Here is a 13,013-nt window from a genome sequence, read left to right on the forward strand (position 1 = left end):
TGTTCTCCGAGCTGCTGGCGCTGAGCAGCTGGGTCTGGGAGCATCTGTGCGTGAATCAGCACGGCCTGGGAGCCTGCGCGGCTGCAGGTGTGTGTGCAAGCGCGCTCACGCTCTGCGCGTGTGCATGGCCGAGAGGAGGCCGCGGGGCGGGGGGGCTCGGGGAGACCGCCTGGTGTTGTCTGGCAGCCTCCAGGAGAGAGCCGAGCCGGGGGCGTGCGTGCGAGCCCCAGGAGATGTGATGTGAGTCGGGAGGAAGAGCCTGGGCGCGTAGGCTGTGTGCGAGCCGGGTGCAGGTCTCAGAGCAGGGGACGTGCCTGCGCTGCTGCCTGTGCTGCTGCCCATGCTGGGGCAGGCTGCAGAAGCAAGGCATGAGCGCAGAGGCAGCAGCAGCAGGGTGCATGCAGCCCCAGCCCTGCTCCTCGCAGGCAGCAGCACCCGGCTCCGTGGCCAACTTCCCAGGCACCCGCCGCCCGCGGGGACAGGGTGGAGGGCGCTGGCGTGGGAATTTGGTGCAGAAACCACCGCCCCACCTGCCTGGTGACCCCAGGCCACGGGTTTTGGTGCTGCCCGGGCCCAGCACCCCGAGCAGTTTCCCCATCGCCAACCGCTGTTGCGGGCGGAGGGCAGGCTGGGACGGCAGCGCGGCTGCCGCACTCGTGCGTGCAGGTACCTGCAGAGCAGCGCAGGGCACGCACATGCCGGCCCGGCCGGGCGCTGCGCCTGCGCGGGTGCGCGAGCAGGGCAGGGTGCTGCAGGGTGCCCCTGGCGCTGCCCCGCGCTGGCAGGCTGCGTGGGCAGGCAGAGGAGATAAATGGGAGTTTGTCGTAAACAGGCCTGGCTGCCAGCAGTGGTGGGGAGCGTCCCGCGGCCTGCGCTTAAAGGCGCAGGCTCTGGCCTCCCTCCGCTGCCTGCTCGCTGCCCAGCCTGGGCCGGGGCAGCCCGCCCGCCCTGCCCGCCCTCCCTGCCGCCCTCCCTGCCCACCCCAAGAGCAGCTGGCCTCCCTGGGGGGGGTTCCCGTCCCTGCATGCCATCACACCGGGGTGTTGGCACGGCCCTCCCACGGCCACGAGCAGGCAATGGCTGGGTCACCAGAGCCCCCCAGGGACCCCCGGGGTGGTGTGGGTGCCATGGCTGCGGGGGTGAGTGTCTGCTCCCACCCCACGCAGGTGACGTAGAGCCCTGTCCCGTCTGTGGCATTTCCCGGGCAAAGGGTGCTGATAAGGCAGGTGGGGTGGAGCCGGCGGGGCTGTCCCCGGCCCAGGAAGGGACGTCGGCCGCAGGCAGCGCGGCGGGAGCAGGAAGGGAGCCGAGCGGAGGAGGGAGGCAGGGGCACCGCTGGCAGCCTCAGCCCCTGGGCACCAGGTACGGCCTGGGGAGCGGGCACCGTCCGGCAGTGCCAAGCGGGTGGAGCGGGCAGAACACGGGAGCGTGGGTGCAGCCGTCCTGGGAGTGCGGGCACAGCCATCCCAGGAGCTTGGGGAGTGCTTCTCCTGGGCGGGGGGCTCGGGGGACCCTGCCAGCAGGGTGGCGATGGCCCGGGGTGCCGGGGCTGGCCGAGCCCGGTGGCGTGGAGCTCTGCCCTGCATGGGGAGGGCAGCGGTGGGGTGGCCCCAGCCCCAGGAGAGCTGCCTGCTGCAAGGAGAGACCCTTTCCCCCCGTTGCCATGGCAAAATAAGCAGCTGTCATTAATAACTTGTTGCCATGGCGACTGCTGGACAAGCGGGCTGTTCTCTGGGGTCTGCCTGTGTTTCTGCCGGGGGGCTGCGAGCTCTCCCCGCACCCTGGCCAGGGTGCAGAGCCCACCTTGGGCCCCAGCAGAGGGTCCTGCGCGGCACTGCCTGCTCGATGGCATGCCCACGCCACCCTGCCCACGCCGTGGCCCTGCCGGGACCGTGCTCATCCCAGATCCCCGGGGACAGGCCATTGGGGTGGGCAGGGACCGTGTCCCATGCCCCTGGGTGCTGCCCTGGGTGGACACCGGTGCCAGTGAGCTTTCCCACAAGGGGTGGGCTGGCACGGGCATCCCGCTGCCTGGCTGTGCTGTGCCCGGTGGGAGCCCACCGTTTCCCGAGGGAGGGCGGGGAGCGCTGGGCTTTGCCGGGGCAGGGGCCACGTCCCCCAGCAGAGACCAGAGCTCGCTGCACGCGGGGCGGCCGGAGAGGCAGGGAAGGGCTCCGCAGAGAGTGGAGATGGAGGGAGCTTGAGCGGAGGGGCTGTGGGAGCAGCAGCGCTCCCCGCAGTCACGGGCTCTGTCAGCACCCTTAGGGCCGAGCTGTCCCCCGGACAGACATCCCCGGGACAGACATCCCCGGGACAGACATCCCCCGGACAGACATCCCCCGGGACAGACATCCCCGGGACAGACATCCCCCGGGACAGACATCCCCCGGACAGACAGCCCCCGGACAGACATCCCCCGGGACAGACATCCCCCGGACAGACAGCCCCCGGACAGACATCCCCGGGACAGACATCCCCGGGACAGACATCCCCCGGGACAGACATCCCCCGGACAGACAGCCCCCGGACAGACATCCCCCGGGACAGACATCCCCGGGACAGACATCCCCCGGGACAGACATCCCCGGGACAGACAGCCCCCGGACAGACAGCCCCCGGACAGACATCCCCGGGACAGACATCCCCAGGCCCGCCCTTCCCGGGACAGAGAGCCCCGGGATCCCATGCCAGCCGGTTCTCCCTGCTGCAGGGAGAGAAGTGTGGGCGCGGGGGAGACCCCCGGCTGCCGGGGCCCGCGGCTGCTGTTCCCGCCCGGGACAAAGCGCCGTCCCCTCCGGACCGTGACCAGCTGCTGCTCGCTGGGACGGGCCGGGGGCGGTCCCGGCGGGGAACCGGCCGCCTCCTCTCCCGAGCTGCCCGCCCCGCCCGGGGCACCGGCACGGCTCGGCACAGCCCGGACCGGTATCGGGCGGCCGGCTCGGCTCGGTACGGCTGGGCTGGGCTCCGCGCGTTGCGCCGCCGCCCCGCCCCGCCCCGCCCCGGTGCCCGAGCGGGCGGGCGGGCAGCCCCGGGGCCGGGGCGGGCGGGGGCGGCGCCGGGCGGGCGGTGGGGCCGGGCCGAGCCGAGCCGCGCCGCTCAGCCCCTCTCTCCCCGCAGGTCTGCAGCGCCCGGGCGGCTTCGCGGGAGGCGGCGGAGGCCCGGCCCGGCCCGGCCCGGCTCGGGATGGCGGCGCGGCCGGCGCTGCCCGTGCTGGCGCACTCGGTGCTGGCGGCGCTGCTGCTCTCGGCGGCGCAGGAGCCCGTCCCGCGGGTCAGCCTGCCCTACGGTGAGTGTCCGCCGGCCCACGGTGAGTGTCCGTCCCGCGGGGCTCCGGGGGCTCCGGCGGGTCCCCCCCGCCGCGGGGCGGCTGAGCATCCCGCCCAGCCCCCGCCCCCCCCCCGGCCCCCCCCCGGGCTCCCCACGCCGCGGGACAGGGTGGCCCCGCCGCCCCGCGTGGAAACGCCTTGTGACAGCCGGCGGTGCTGAGGCTGCACAACACCCTCCCAGCCAGCCCGGCAAGCTGGGGCTCGTGGCCCGCCGTGGGGCTGGGGCGGCAGCGCTCCGCAGGGACAGAGGGGGACGTGGGGCAGCGGGGCCCCCCGGGCGGTGGGGCGCAGCAGTAGGGGCTGGGGCCGCGCGGCTTGGACAGGGCAGAGCCCCGGGGCTGCTGCGGGGCTGCACGCATGGCAGTCAGGGAGCAAAGAGGCATGCCTGCCTGCACCAGGACCTGCACCGAGGGTGCGAGTGGGTCTGGGGCACCCGGGGTGCTCGCGTCCCCACACGCGGGGGGCAGTGGCGGCAGCCCCATCCTGTGCGAGCATGGGATGGGGTGAGCCAGCCACTGGGGCTCTGCCTGCCCGCTCTGCCGTGCGGTTTCATCCTCATTTTGGTTGGCAGCCAAGGGCCTGCAGGCCCCCTCCCCTCTCAGCTGTATCCCTGGGGCTCTGCTCTGCCCGTTGCTATGCTGTGCCCGCCTCAGGCTGCTCCGGGACCCACTGCAGCCCCCATCAGCAGCATGGCCCCAGCAGGGCTCAGGGCTGCACTGAGGCAGGGTCCGGGGAAGGACAGCCGGGAGGCTGCTCAGCCAGGCATAGCCCCTCGCAAGTGGGGGCCCTGGCCCACAGACCCCTCTCGCCCTGCAGAGACCCCCCCAGCAGCTGGCATGGGGTGGGTGAGCAGCAGGGGCTCCATGGGCAGCTCGCGCTCGGCACTGGCAGCTCCATCGTCCGGCGCTGTGGCATGGTGGGGGCCGCCCATGTGTGTCTGGGCTGGCTGCGCTGCCAGGAGAAGGTGGCTAAATCCAGCTGCCACTGGCCAGCGGAGCCTATCCCATGCTGGCTGCCTGCTGGGCAGCCTGGGAGGGTGCAGTGGTTTGGGCCGGGCCGGCTCTGGCAGCGAGGTGCAGGCAGCTGGGAGCACTCCCTGGCTCAGCACGCTGCGGTTCTTTGGCATGGACGTGGCCCCGCCACGTACTCCCGTGACCGCTGGCCATGGTTGTGGTGGCACTAGCAGATCTGGGACCCGCCGAGCTGGACGGGAGCCACCACAGCCAGTGGGACAGCCCAGCTCAGCGTCATGCCATGCCGTGCCACACCGCGTCGAGCTGTGCTGCCCGGCCCTGCCTGCACAGACCGGTTCTGGCCGAGCTCTGCCCGCCTGCGGAGGCTGCTTTGGCTGCAGGGGCTGCAGCTCATGGGCAGTACCCGGGGGTCCCGACCTGGACCCCCAACACTGCCGGGGGGAGCTGGGCAGGGGGCAGGGGCTGGCCACTCTGCGGCAGCAGCATGTGCCCGGCGCTGGCTCCGGCGGAGCTGGGGAGCACGGCCTCGTGGGGCTTGCGGTTGGCAGGAGGGAGGAGCTGGCGAGCTGCTCCCCTGGAAGTGCTGGATGTGCCTCCAGCAGGTTTGTCTGGAAGAAGCAGGTCTTGTCCTAACAGGTCCCCTGGCAGCCGGCACAGGCTCCCGCAGCTCCCCGGGCCGGGACAGCTCTGCGGGGTGCAGGGGCCCCCGCTGCCCCTCTGCTCTCTGCGCGGTGCCGTGCCCGCCGCAGATGGCATCACCCTGGCACTGGGGTGCGGGACCCCTCGCGGGAGGATGCCCTGGGCAGGGCCGGCATCCCTCCCTCTGCGCTGCTGCAGGAGAGCCGGGGCGGGTGCTGGGCCAGGGGCCAGCTGGGCCCCCCGGGGATGGGGGAGATGCTGCCCCATCCAGCGGCAGCCAGGGCTCGTGGAGCAACAGGGGAGGGGGAGAAGAGCAGCGTCTGGCCCCGCAGCACTGCCAGCACTGCAGCACCTCAAGCCCTTGTGGTGGCTTGCACCGAGCAGTGTCTCATGGGTGCCCCAGGGCCATCCCAGCACGGATCTGGGAGCAGGCAGGGGGTCGAGGCAGGTCAGGGCGTCCCTGGGGCGTGGGGGGTCAGGGGTGAGGGAGTTGGCAGCGTGAGTCAGCCCAACGTGTCCCGCTGACACAGCCGGGCCCGTCTGATTCAGAGCGGCGGCTCTGAGGAAGGGCTTCCGGGGCCAGGCCACCCACGCGGGACGGGCACACGGGTGCTCCGTGACTCAGTTGGCAGCCTCTGCCCCGGTGTCCAGCACGGACAGCTGCTGGGGCCACCCCACGGGCCGGGGTAGGCAGCCGGTCCCGGCACCCGTCCCTCCCTGCCGCGAACTCAGGGTCCCCACGGGATGGGGCCGGGCTGGGCCGTCTGCGCCACAGGGCTGAGCCCCGGGGGCCGTGTGCGGCTGGGCGAGCGCAGACCTGGCTGTGCTGCCCAGCACTGAGCAGGGCTGCTGCGGCGTGCCCTGGGGCCGTCCCTGGGGCTCTGACCAGAGGGTGGCTCACACTTGCAGCAGCGCGAATGCTGCCCTCGGGCGCTATCACGGTCATGAACGGTTCGCTGCGGTGCACTGCCACGTGCATCTGACCATGTGGGGAGAGCCCGATCCAGCCCTGGTAGCTCTGTGTGGGCAGGGCGGCTGAGGTGCGAGGCCGGGGCAGCGGTGCTGAGCAGAGGTGCCAGGAATGAGCCGTGGCGTGAGCAGAGGTGCCAGGAATGAGCCGTGGCGTGGGGGCCCTGCGCAGTCGGGTGCTACCCTGTGTGGGCTGTGCGAGGCTGATGCCTGTGGTTCTCCCTCCCCAGACTCAGCCGAGCGGGTCGTGCAGCGGTTCGAGGTGCCCGGTGTGTCCAACTACACGGCTCTGCTGCTCAGCCCGGACGGCGGCACCCTCTACCTGGGGGCGCGTGAGCTGCTCCTCGCCGTCAACACCAGCCGCTTCCAGCCCGGGGCGCCGGCTCGCAGGGTGAGCCCCCGGACAGGGGCCGAGCCCCGTGCAGGACCGCGGAGCCTCTGGGACGGGGCTGGGGCTGGGCTGCCCTCGGGGAGGGAAGGGGGCACCGAGCCAGCTCTGGGGTCCCGGGCAGCGGGGTGCTCGGGCCCAGCCAGCGGCTGCCTCGCCAGCCCCATTGGTCAGGGAGGACATTGATGCTGGGGGCGAGCTCTGCCAGCCCGAGGTGGGTTGTGTGGGGACCAGCTGGTGACGGGGGGCTCCCAGTGACTGTCGCCTCTCTGCAGCTGCCATGGAGCGCAGATGAGGAGAAGAAGAGGCAGTGCGTGTTCAAGGGCAAGGACCCCCAGGTGAGCCCCGCTGCTGGCGGGCGTCTGGGGGCTGCGGCAGGAGCGGGGGGTGCATGCGGGCAGGAGGGCTCAGCCGGCTCCTCTCGCACCTGCAGAGGGACTGTCACAACTACATCAAGATGCTGCTGCAGCTGAACAGCACCCACCTCTACACCTGCGGGACCTGCGCCTTCAGCCCGGCCTGCGCCTACATCGTGAGCACAGGGAGTGGGGCTGGGGGCCGCGGGTCCTGCTGGGGGTCCGGTGTCCCCCTCTGCTGTCGGGGCCCTGCAGTGGGGGGTCCTGGGCGCTGGTGGTGCTGCCAGCTCACAGCCCGGTCCTGTTGCAGAACGTGCAGCGCTTCAGCCTGGAGCGGGACACGTCGGGGAAGGTGCTGCTGGAGGATGGGAAGGGACGCTGCCCCTTCGACCCCGAGTACCGGTCCACAGCCGTCATGGTCGGTAAGGCACGCTGCCCCGGGACCCTCGGTCTCTGCAGCACCCCGGCTGCTCGGCCGGGCTGAACTGGAGCTAGGCCAGCACGGACCCCGGCAGGGGAGCGGGGCTGTGCTGGGCGGCGTGTGCCGGGTCCCAGCGGGAGTGTCTCTTTGGCAGACGGCGAGCTCTATGCCGGGACTGTCAGCAACTTCCAGGGCAAGGAGCCGACCATCTACCGCAGCCAGGAGAGCCGCATCGCCCTCAAGACGGAGAACTCCCTCAACTGGCTGCAGGGTGAGAGCCGGGGCCATCACGGCAGGTCGGGGTCTCCATCTGCCTGGATGGGGGAGGCATGGGGACGGGGGCCAGCCCCGGTGGTGGGGCGATGCTGAGGCTGCCTGTGTCCCCAGACCCGGTCTTCGTGGGCTCAGCCTACCTGCGGGAGAGCCTGCCTGCCGGCAACCCCGAGGGCGATGACGACAAGGTCTACTTCTTCTTCAGCGAGACTGGCAAGGAGTTCGACTACTTCGAGAACACTATCGTCTCCCGCATCGCGCGTGTGTGCAAGGTGGGTGCAGGGCAGCGGGGGTGTGTGGGGGAGCCATGCCCACGATGTCACCCACTGTTGGTGTAGGGGGGTTGTGGGACCAGCCTGCACATCTCCATCCCCCAGTTCCTGGACGCTCCAGGAGGGGACCAGCGCCCATGGAACACCCCTCCGGGGCAGTTACGGCTCTGAAGCGCCCAGCCCAGGGCTGTGGCTTGAGCCCGCTGCTCCCACCAGCCCCGTTGGTGGCAGCGACCCTTCCCCATCTCCTCTGCCCCCTCACCAGAGGGGACACAAGCCCCGTCCTCCTCTCTGGTCATGTTTCCCTTCCCCTGGGTGCCTTGGACGCTGCTTTGCTTGTGCCTCCCTGACACCGGGGCTGCTCCGCTGGGGCCTCGGCAGTGCTGTACAGACGGACAGACCCCTGCTCCGCTTGCCCAGCCCTGTGGGGCTCCCAGACGCCGGGCGGCCGAGGCATCGCACCCTGACCCGCTGTGCCACACAGGGGGACCAGGGTGGGGAGCGCGTGCTGCAGCGGCGGTGGACGACCTTCCTGAAGGCACAGCTGCTCTGCTCGCACCCCGAGGACGGCTTCCCCTTCAACGTGCTGCAGGATGTCTTCGTGCTCACCCCAGGGGAGCTGCGCTGGAGGGAGACGCTCTTCTACGGGGTCTTCACCTCACAGTGGTGAGCAGCGGGCGGGGGCCGGCGGGGGACCCGGGAGTGCTGCCTGCGGCGCCGCAGGACGGTCGGGGAGGTGCGGGTTGGCTCTGGCCACACTCAGGTTCCTGGGGCGGCATGGGGTCTCGGCGGAGCTGGGGTGCCTGATCTTGCCGCGGGCTTTGCCTCTCCCCTGCCAGGAACAAGGGCGGCCTGGGCAGCTCGGCCGTGTGCGCCTTCCCCATGCACAGCGTGCAGCAAGCCTTCGGCGGGCTCTACAAGGAGGTGAACCGCGAGACGCAGCAGTGGTACACGGACACTGGCCCCGTGCCGGAGCCCCGGCCGGGCACGGTAGGTGCCTCCTTGGTGTCTGCCTGAGAGCAGGATGCGGGGCAGCCCCTTGCGCTCTCCCGGTCCTGGTGGCCGCCGTGACACAGCCGCCCACCCGCCGGCTGCCCCGTGCCCTGGCCGAGTCCCTTCCTCTCTTCCCAGTGCATCACCAGCCACACGCGGCACCTGAAGATCAACTCGTCCCTCCAGATGCCGGACCGGGTGCTGAACTTCATCAAGGACCACTTCCTGATGGACAGCCCCGTGCGCAGCCAGCCGCTGCTGCTGCAGAGCCGCCTGCGCTATCAGCAGATTGGTGTTCACCGTGCGCAGGGCCTCCACGGCACCTACGACGTCCTCTTCCTGGGCACGGGTGGGTGCAGCTGCGGGCTGCTGACGGGGCAGGTGCCGGTGCACTGCGTGCCCCTGGCCCTGCTCAGCACGGCCCTTGTGTTTGCAGATGACGGCCGGTTGCACAAGGCTGTGCGTGTGAACCACGGGGTGCACATCATCGAGGAGATTCGCCTCTTCCCCGCCGGCCAGCCCGTTCTCCAGCTGCTGCTGGACCAGGACCAGGCAGGAGCTGGGCACGGGCACACTGGGGCTGGGACGAGAGGGGGGGTGCTGTGGGCTCAGCCCGCGTGAGGCAGGTCCTGCTTGTGGGCTGAGGGCCAGGGATCCCTGGAGCACGGGGGGGTGCAGGAGCTGACCCCACTGCACGGCTCTGAGGCTCGGGCCACCCACTGACCCCGCTGTGTCCCCTCCTGCAGGGCCTGGTCTATGCAGCCACCTACACGGCGGTGGCTCAGGTGCCCTTCGCCAACTGTAGCCTGTACCGTAGCTGCGGCGAGTGCGTGCTGGCGCGGGACCCTTTCTGCGCATGGAGCCGGGGCGCCTGCCGCAGGGCCACCTTGCACCCCCTGGTGCACCCCCAGTAAGTGCTGCACCCCCTCTCCATCCCCCTGCGCCCCGCAGCACCCTGCAGCATCCCTCCTCCCTGACCCCTCTCTGTCCCCAGGCTCTGGGCGCAGGACATTGAGGACGCTGACACGGAGCGTCTCTGCCAGCTGGCCAACGCTTCCCAGCCTCGTCCCCGCGTCCTCCCGCCCCCAGGTGAGCTCCTGCAGGTTCTGCCCCTGGCTGCCAGCCTGGGGTGTCCTGGGGGCTCCCACATGCCCCAGGCTCTCGCTCGGCACCCCCCATCACCCTCACGCTTGGCACCGGGGTCCCTGTGGCCTCGCTGACGTCCCCATGGGTTGTCTCCCCGCAGCCTCCGGCGCCCCGTGCCAGCGGATCCAGCTGCCACCCAACGCAGTGCAGCCGCTGCCGTGCCAGCTGCTCTCCAACCTGGCCTCACGGCGCTGGCTGCACAACGGGGCACCCGTCAATGCCTCCTACCTGGTGCTGCCCGACGGGGCCCTAATCCTGGTGGGCAGCCCTGAGCGGGCGGGCACCTACGAGTGCTGGTCGCTGGAGGAGGGCTTCCGCAAGCTGATGGCCAGCTACTGTGTGGGCGTGCAGGAGCCGGCCCGCAGGCCGCCGGACCCTGGCAGGAAGGTGGCCACTGGCCGGGACGCCCTGGAGACCGTCAGCACGTCCCGGAGCACCTCTGCGGTGGGCAGCGCTGCAGCCCGGCTGGACGGCAAGACCTACTGGACTGAGTTCCTGGTGATGTGTGTGCTCTTTGCCGCCGCCGTCCTTGTGCTGGCCCTCTTTCTCCTGCACCGGCACCGTGACGGCATGAAAGCCTTGCTGGAGCCCAGTGACCCCGGCCCGCACCAGAAGCCGCCCCGCAAGCCGGTGGAGAGCCTGCCCCTGAACGGCAGCAGCCTGCCCAGCACGGTGCCCGAGCACAAGGGCTACCAGGCCCTGCAGGACAACTACATCGTCAGCACCCCTGTGCACGAGCCCCCGGGCCCGCCGCGCGCCTTCTCCGAATCAGAGAAGAGGCCCCTCCATGTCCGGGACAGCTTCGTGGAGGTGTCTCCCGCCTGCCAAAGACCCCGCGTGCGCCTGGGCTCCGAAATCCAGGACTCGGTGGTGTGACGGGGACGAGAGCCGAGCCCTTGCCCACAACCGCCTCTGCTCTGCTGAGCCTCGCCGGATCGCGGCGCCGTGCCTGGGGTCCGTGTTGTCTGTGTGTGCATGCCCGGAGCCCGTGCCCTGCTGCGGCACCCACCCAGCCGGCAGGGCCGGCCCCATGTTGCCCCACTGGGGCTTGGCTTCCCTGGGAGCTCCCTGGGCATCGCCTCGGCTGGTCTGGCCCTGCTCCTCGGGATGGTGCTGGTGGCGAGGGGTGCGGCATGCCTTCCAGGGACGTGTGGGACTTTTCCCCCAGCCCGGCATCCCCGCCGCTGGTACGGACACAGCTGCTGGCACGGCCCCGGCTCTGCCGGCTCCGCGGGGCCCCAGCCCCCTCTATGCAGAGGGCAGGAGGGGGCGGCCGCAGCCCTCTTGTGCCCCGACTCACTGTGACGTCCCGCTGTGGGACCCGGAGCCACGCGTGCGGCCAGGCGGTGCCGGCGCAGCGACCCCGCGGCATGTGCTGTGTCTGTGCTTGGTTCGTTTTTAATACGTTGAAAATGTGAATCGTGTCCCGGGGAGGGAGCGGGGAGCAGTGCTTGCCCCATGCCAGGCTGGGCAGCGACTCGTCCCCCATGTCCCCATGTGCGTGTGCAGAAATGTCTGTGGTTTTTTTTATATAAAGTCCAGGTGTTTCCTTTGGACATGTGTGTGCTGCTGCGCCCGCACAGCTGGCAAGGCTGGGCACCTTCCCGGGACCGACCACAGCTGGGACCATCCCGGCAGCCCTGCGGAGAGGAACCATGTCCAGCTTGCACTGCACTCTGAGGAAAACCTGCCCATGGCCAGCTGCTCCTCACCCAGGCAGGGACAAACGGACGGACAGGGCAGGAGGGGTGTGCTGGTGGTCAGCTCTGCAGTCTGCAAAGTCCCCATGTGCTTGGCCGAGCGTTGGGCTGGGGCACATGGGGCCCCGCAGGGAGGTGCCTGCGTGCCCTTGCAGCGATGCTGCCCAGGGCTGGTGCCAGAGCGTCCCTGCGACCTTGCTCTCAGGGTGTTGTGCATCCACGGCAGCAAGCTTGGGCAGTGTTTTGGGGCCATGCGTGGAGACGCGTGCTGCGGTGGGCAGTAAGGTGGGAGCAGAGCGGAGCAGCTCCTGCGGTGGGGGGAGCTGCAGAGCGATGGGGTGATGCCAGCCCAGGACCGCAAGAAGCGGCGGAAGGCAGAGGTGACCGGGAGGAAGAAAAGTGGATGCCTGGGGTTGGAAGCGGGGCAGCCCCCTTCTGCAGGTCCCCAGACTGTGGTGGTGTGCTGCACATAGGACCCCGACTGCCAGCCCAGGGAGCAGGCAGGTCCTTGTCCCTGTCCCACACGGCTGCAGGGAGACCCCAGCTGCTTTTGCCAGCAGGACCCGACTCTGTGGCAGCTGGGACCAAGACTTGCGGTGCAGTGCTGCTCGTGAACCCTCGTGCCTGGGAAGCGCTGGGGGAAGCAGTGAGCTCCACACCAAGCTGGCGTGTTGGGGCAGGCTCCCCCCTGGGGACCAGCGCTGCCTTGCTCCCGGCTGGACCAGTGCACCAAATTTCCTGCCCAGCCTGTTCTGGGACATCAAAAAAGCCACCGGAGGCGTTGGCTGGTGCTGTGCCAGGAGACATGGCCCCCGGGGCCGCAGGCCGTGGCGGGTAGATACCATCAGCACCACGGGGCACTAAGCTGGAAGGGCCAGCACCGCCGGGAGAAAGGAGGTACGTGAGAAACGGCCACGCCAGCACCCCGAGACAGCCACCAGCCGCTGCGCCCCAGCACGGGTGCTCCTGCAGCGTGAGCCGGAGCTCTGGCCCAGGCACTGCACCAGCCCCGGCATGTGGCATCACAGCCTGGACGTTGCCTCGCAGAATGGTTCCGGCGAGGAGGTTTGCTGGTGTGGTGGGAACGCTGCTGGGGGCAGCCAGACCAGCCAGGGGCTCGCTGCAAAGCACTGGCAGGGCCATTGCCCGCGGCTGGCAGCAAGCCAGGGCGAAGTCTGATGGATGAACAGACACAAAGGGCTCCAGCGCTGCCCGCAGCAAAGGTAGCTGTTCGCCTGTCCTGGATTTCCCTTTGTGCCTCTTGCTCGAGAGCTGAGCTCTTTGTGCTGCTGAGAACAGTCTCCAGGCTTAGAGGAGGGAGGTGGCCCACGGAAAGGGCTGTCACCAAGCAGGATGTGGGACCCGTCCCCTGGAGTTGCGGCTGGCACGCAGGCAGAGGGGCCTGGCAGGGGGCTGTGTCCCCAGCACCCCTCATGGAACTGGTCCCGCAGCAGTGCCAGTACAGCCCCCTCCGCCGTCCCCACAGCAAGACAAAGGCGGCACAGAGCAGAGGGTGAAACCAGAGCCCTTTATTTGTGTCCTCGCAGGAGCAGAGG

At 70.4% G+C, this 13,013-nt stretch overlaps 1 protein-coding gene across 1 annotated transcript; it reads left to right on the forward strand.

The window, feature by feature from the left end:
• Positions 1–1,530: 1,530 nt before the first annotated feature.
• On the forward strand, positions 1,531–10,710 carry SEMA4B (semaphorin 4B). Its single transcript, XM_059824149.1, has 16 exons — positions 1,531–1,540; positions 2,810–2,922; positions 3,118–3,286; positions 6,139–6,299; positions 6,572–6,634; positions 6,730–6,828; positions 6,963–7,074; positions 7,228–7,344; positions 7,461–7,618; positions 8,103–8,284; positions 8,458–8,608; positions 8,750–8,960; positions 9,048–9,163; positions 9,358–9,521; positions 9,606–9,700; positions 9,858–10,710. Exons 1-16 carry the CDS (start codon positions 1,531–1,533, stop codon positions 10,631–10,633), a joined length of 2,697 nt encoding a protein of 898 aa, XP_059680132.1. The 3' UTR covers positions 10,634–10,710.
• The last annotated feature ends 2,303 nt before the right edge of the window (positions 10,711–13,013 follow it).

This window comes from Gavia stellata, chromosome 13 (genome assembly GCF_030936135.1).
Source record: "Gavia stellata isolate bGavSte3 chromosome 13, bGavSte3.hap2, whole genome shotgun sequence".
In the NCBI taxonomy this organism is placed as follows: Eukaryota; Metazoa; Chordata; class Aves; order Gaviiformes; family Gaviidae; genus Gavia; species Gavia stellata.

Coding starts and splice junctions, on each gene's coding strand:
- SEMA4B (XM_059824149.1), top strand. Junction 7,619..8,102: donor GCATCGCGCGTGTGTGCAAG/GTGGGTGCAGGG, acceptor TGTGCCACACAG/GGGGACCAGGGTGGGGAGCG. Junction 8,961..9,047: donor CGTCCTCTTCCTGGGCACGG/GTGGGTGCAGCT, acceptor TTGTGTTTGCAG/ATGACGGCCGGTTGCACAAG.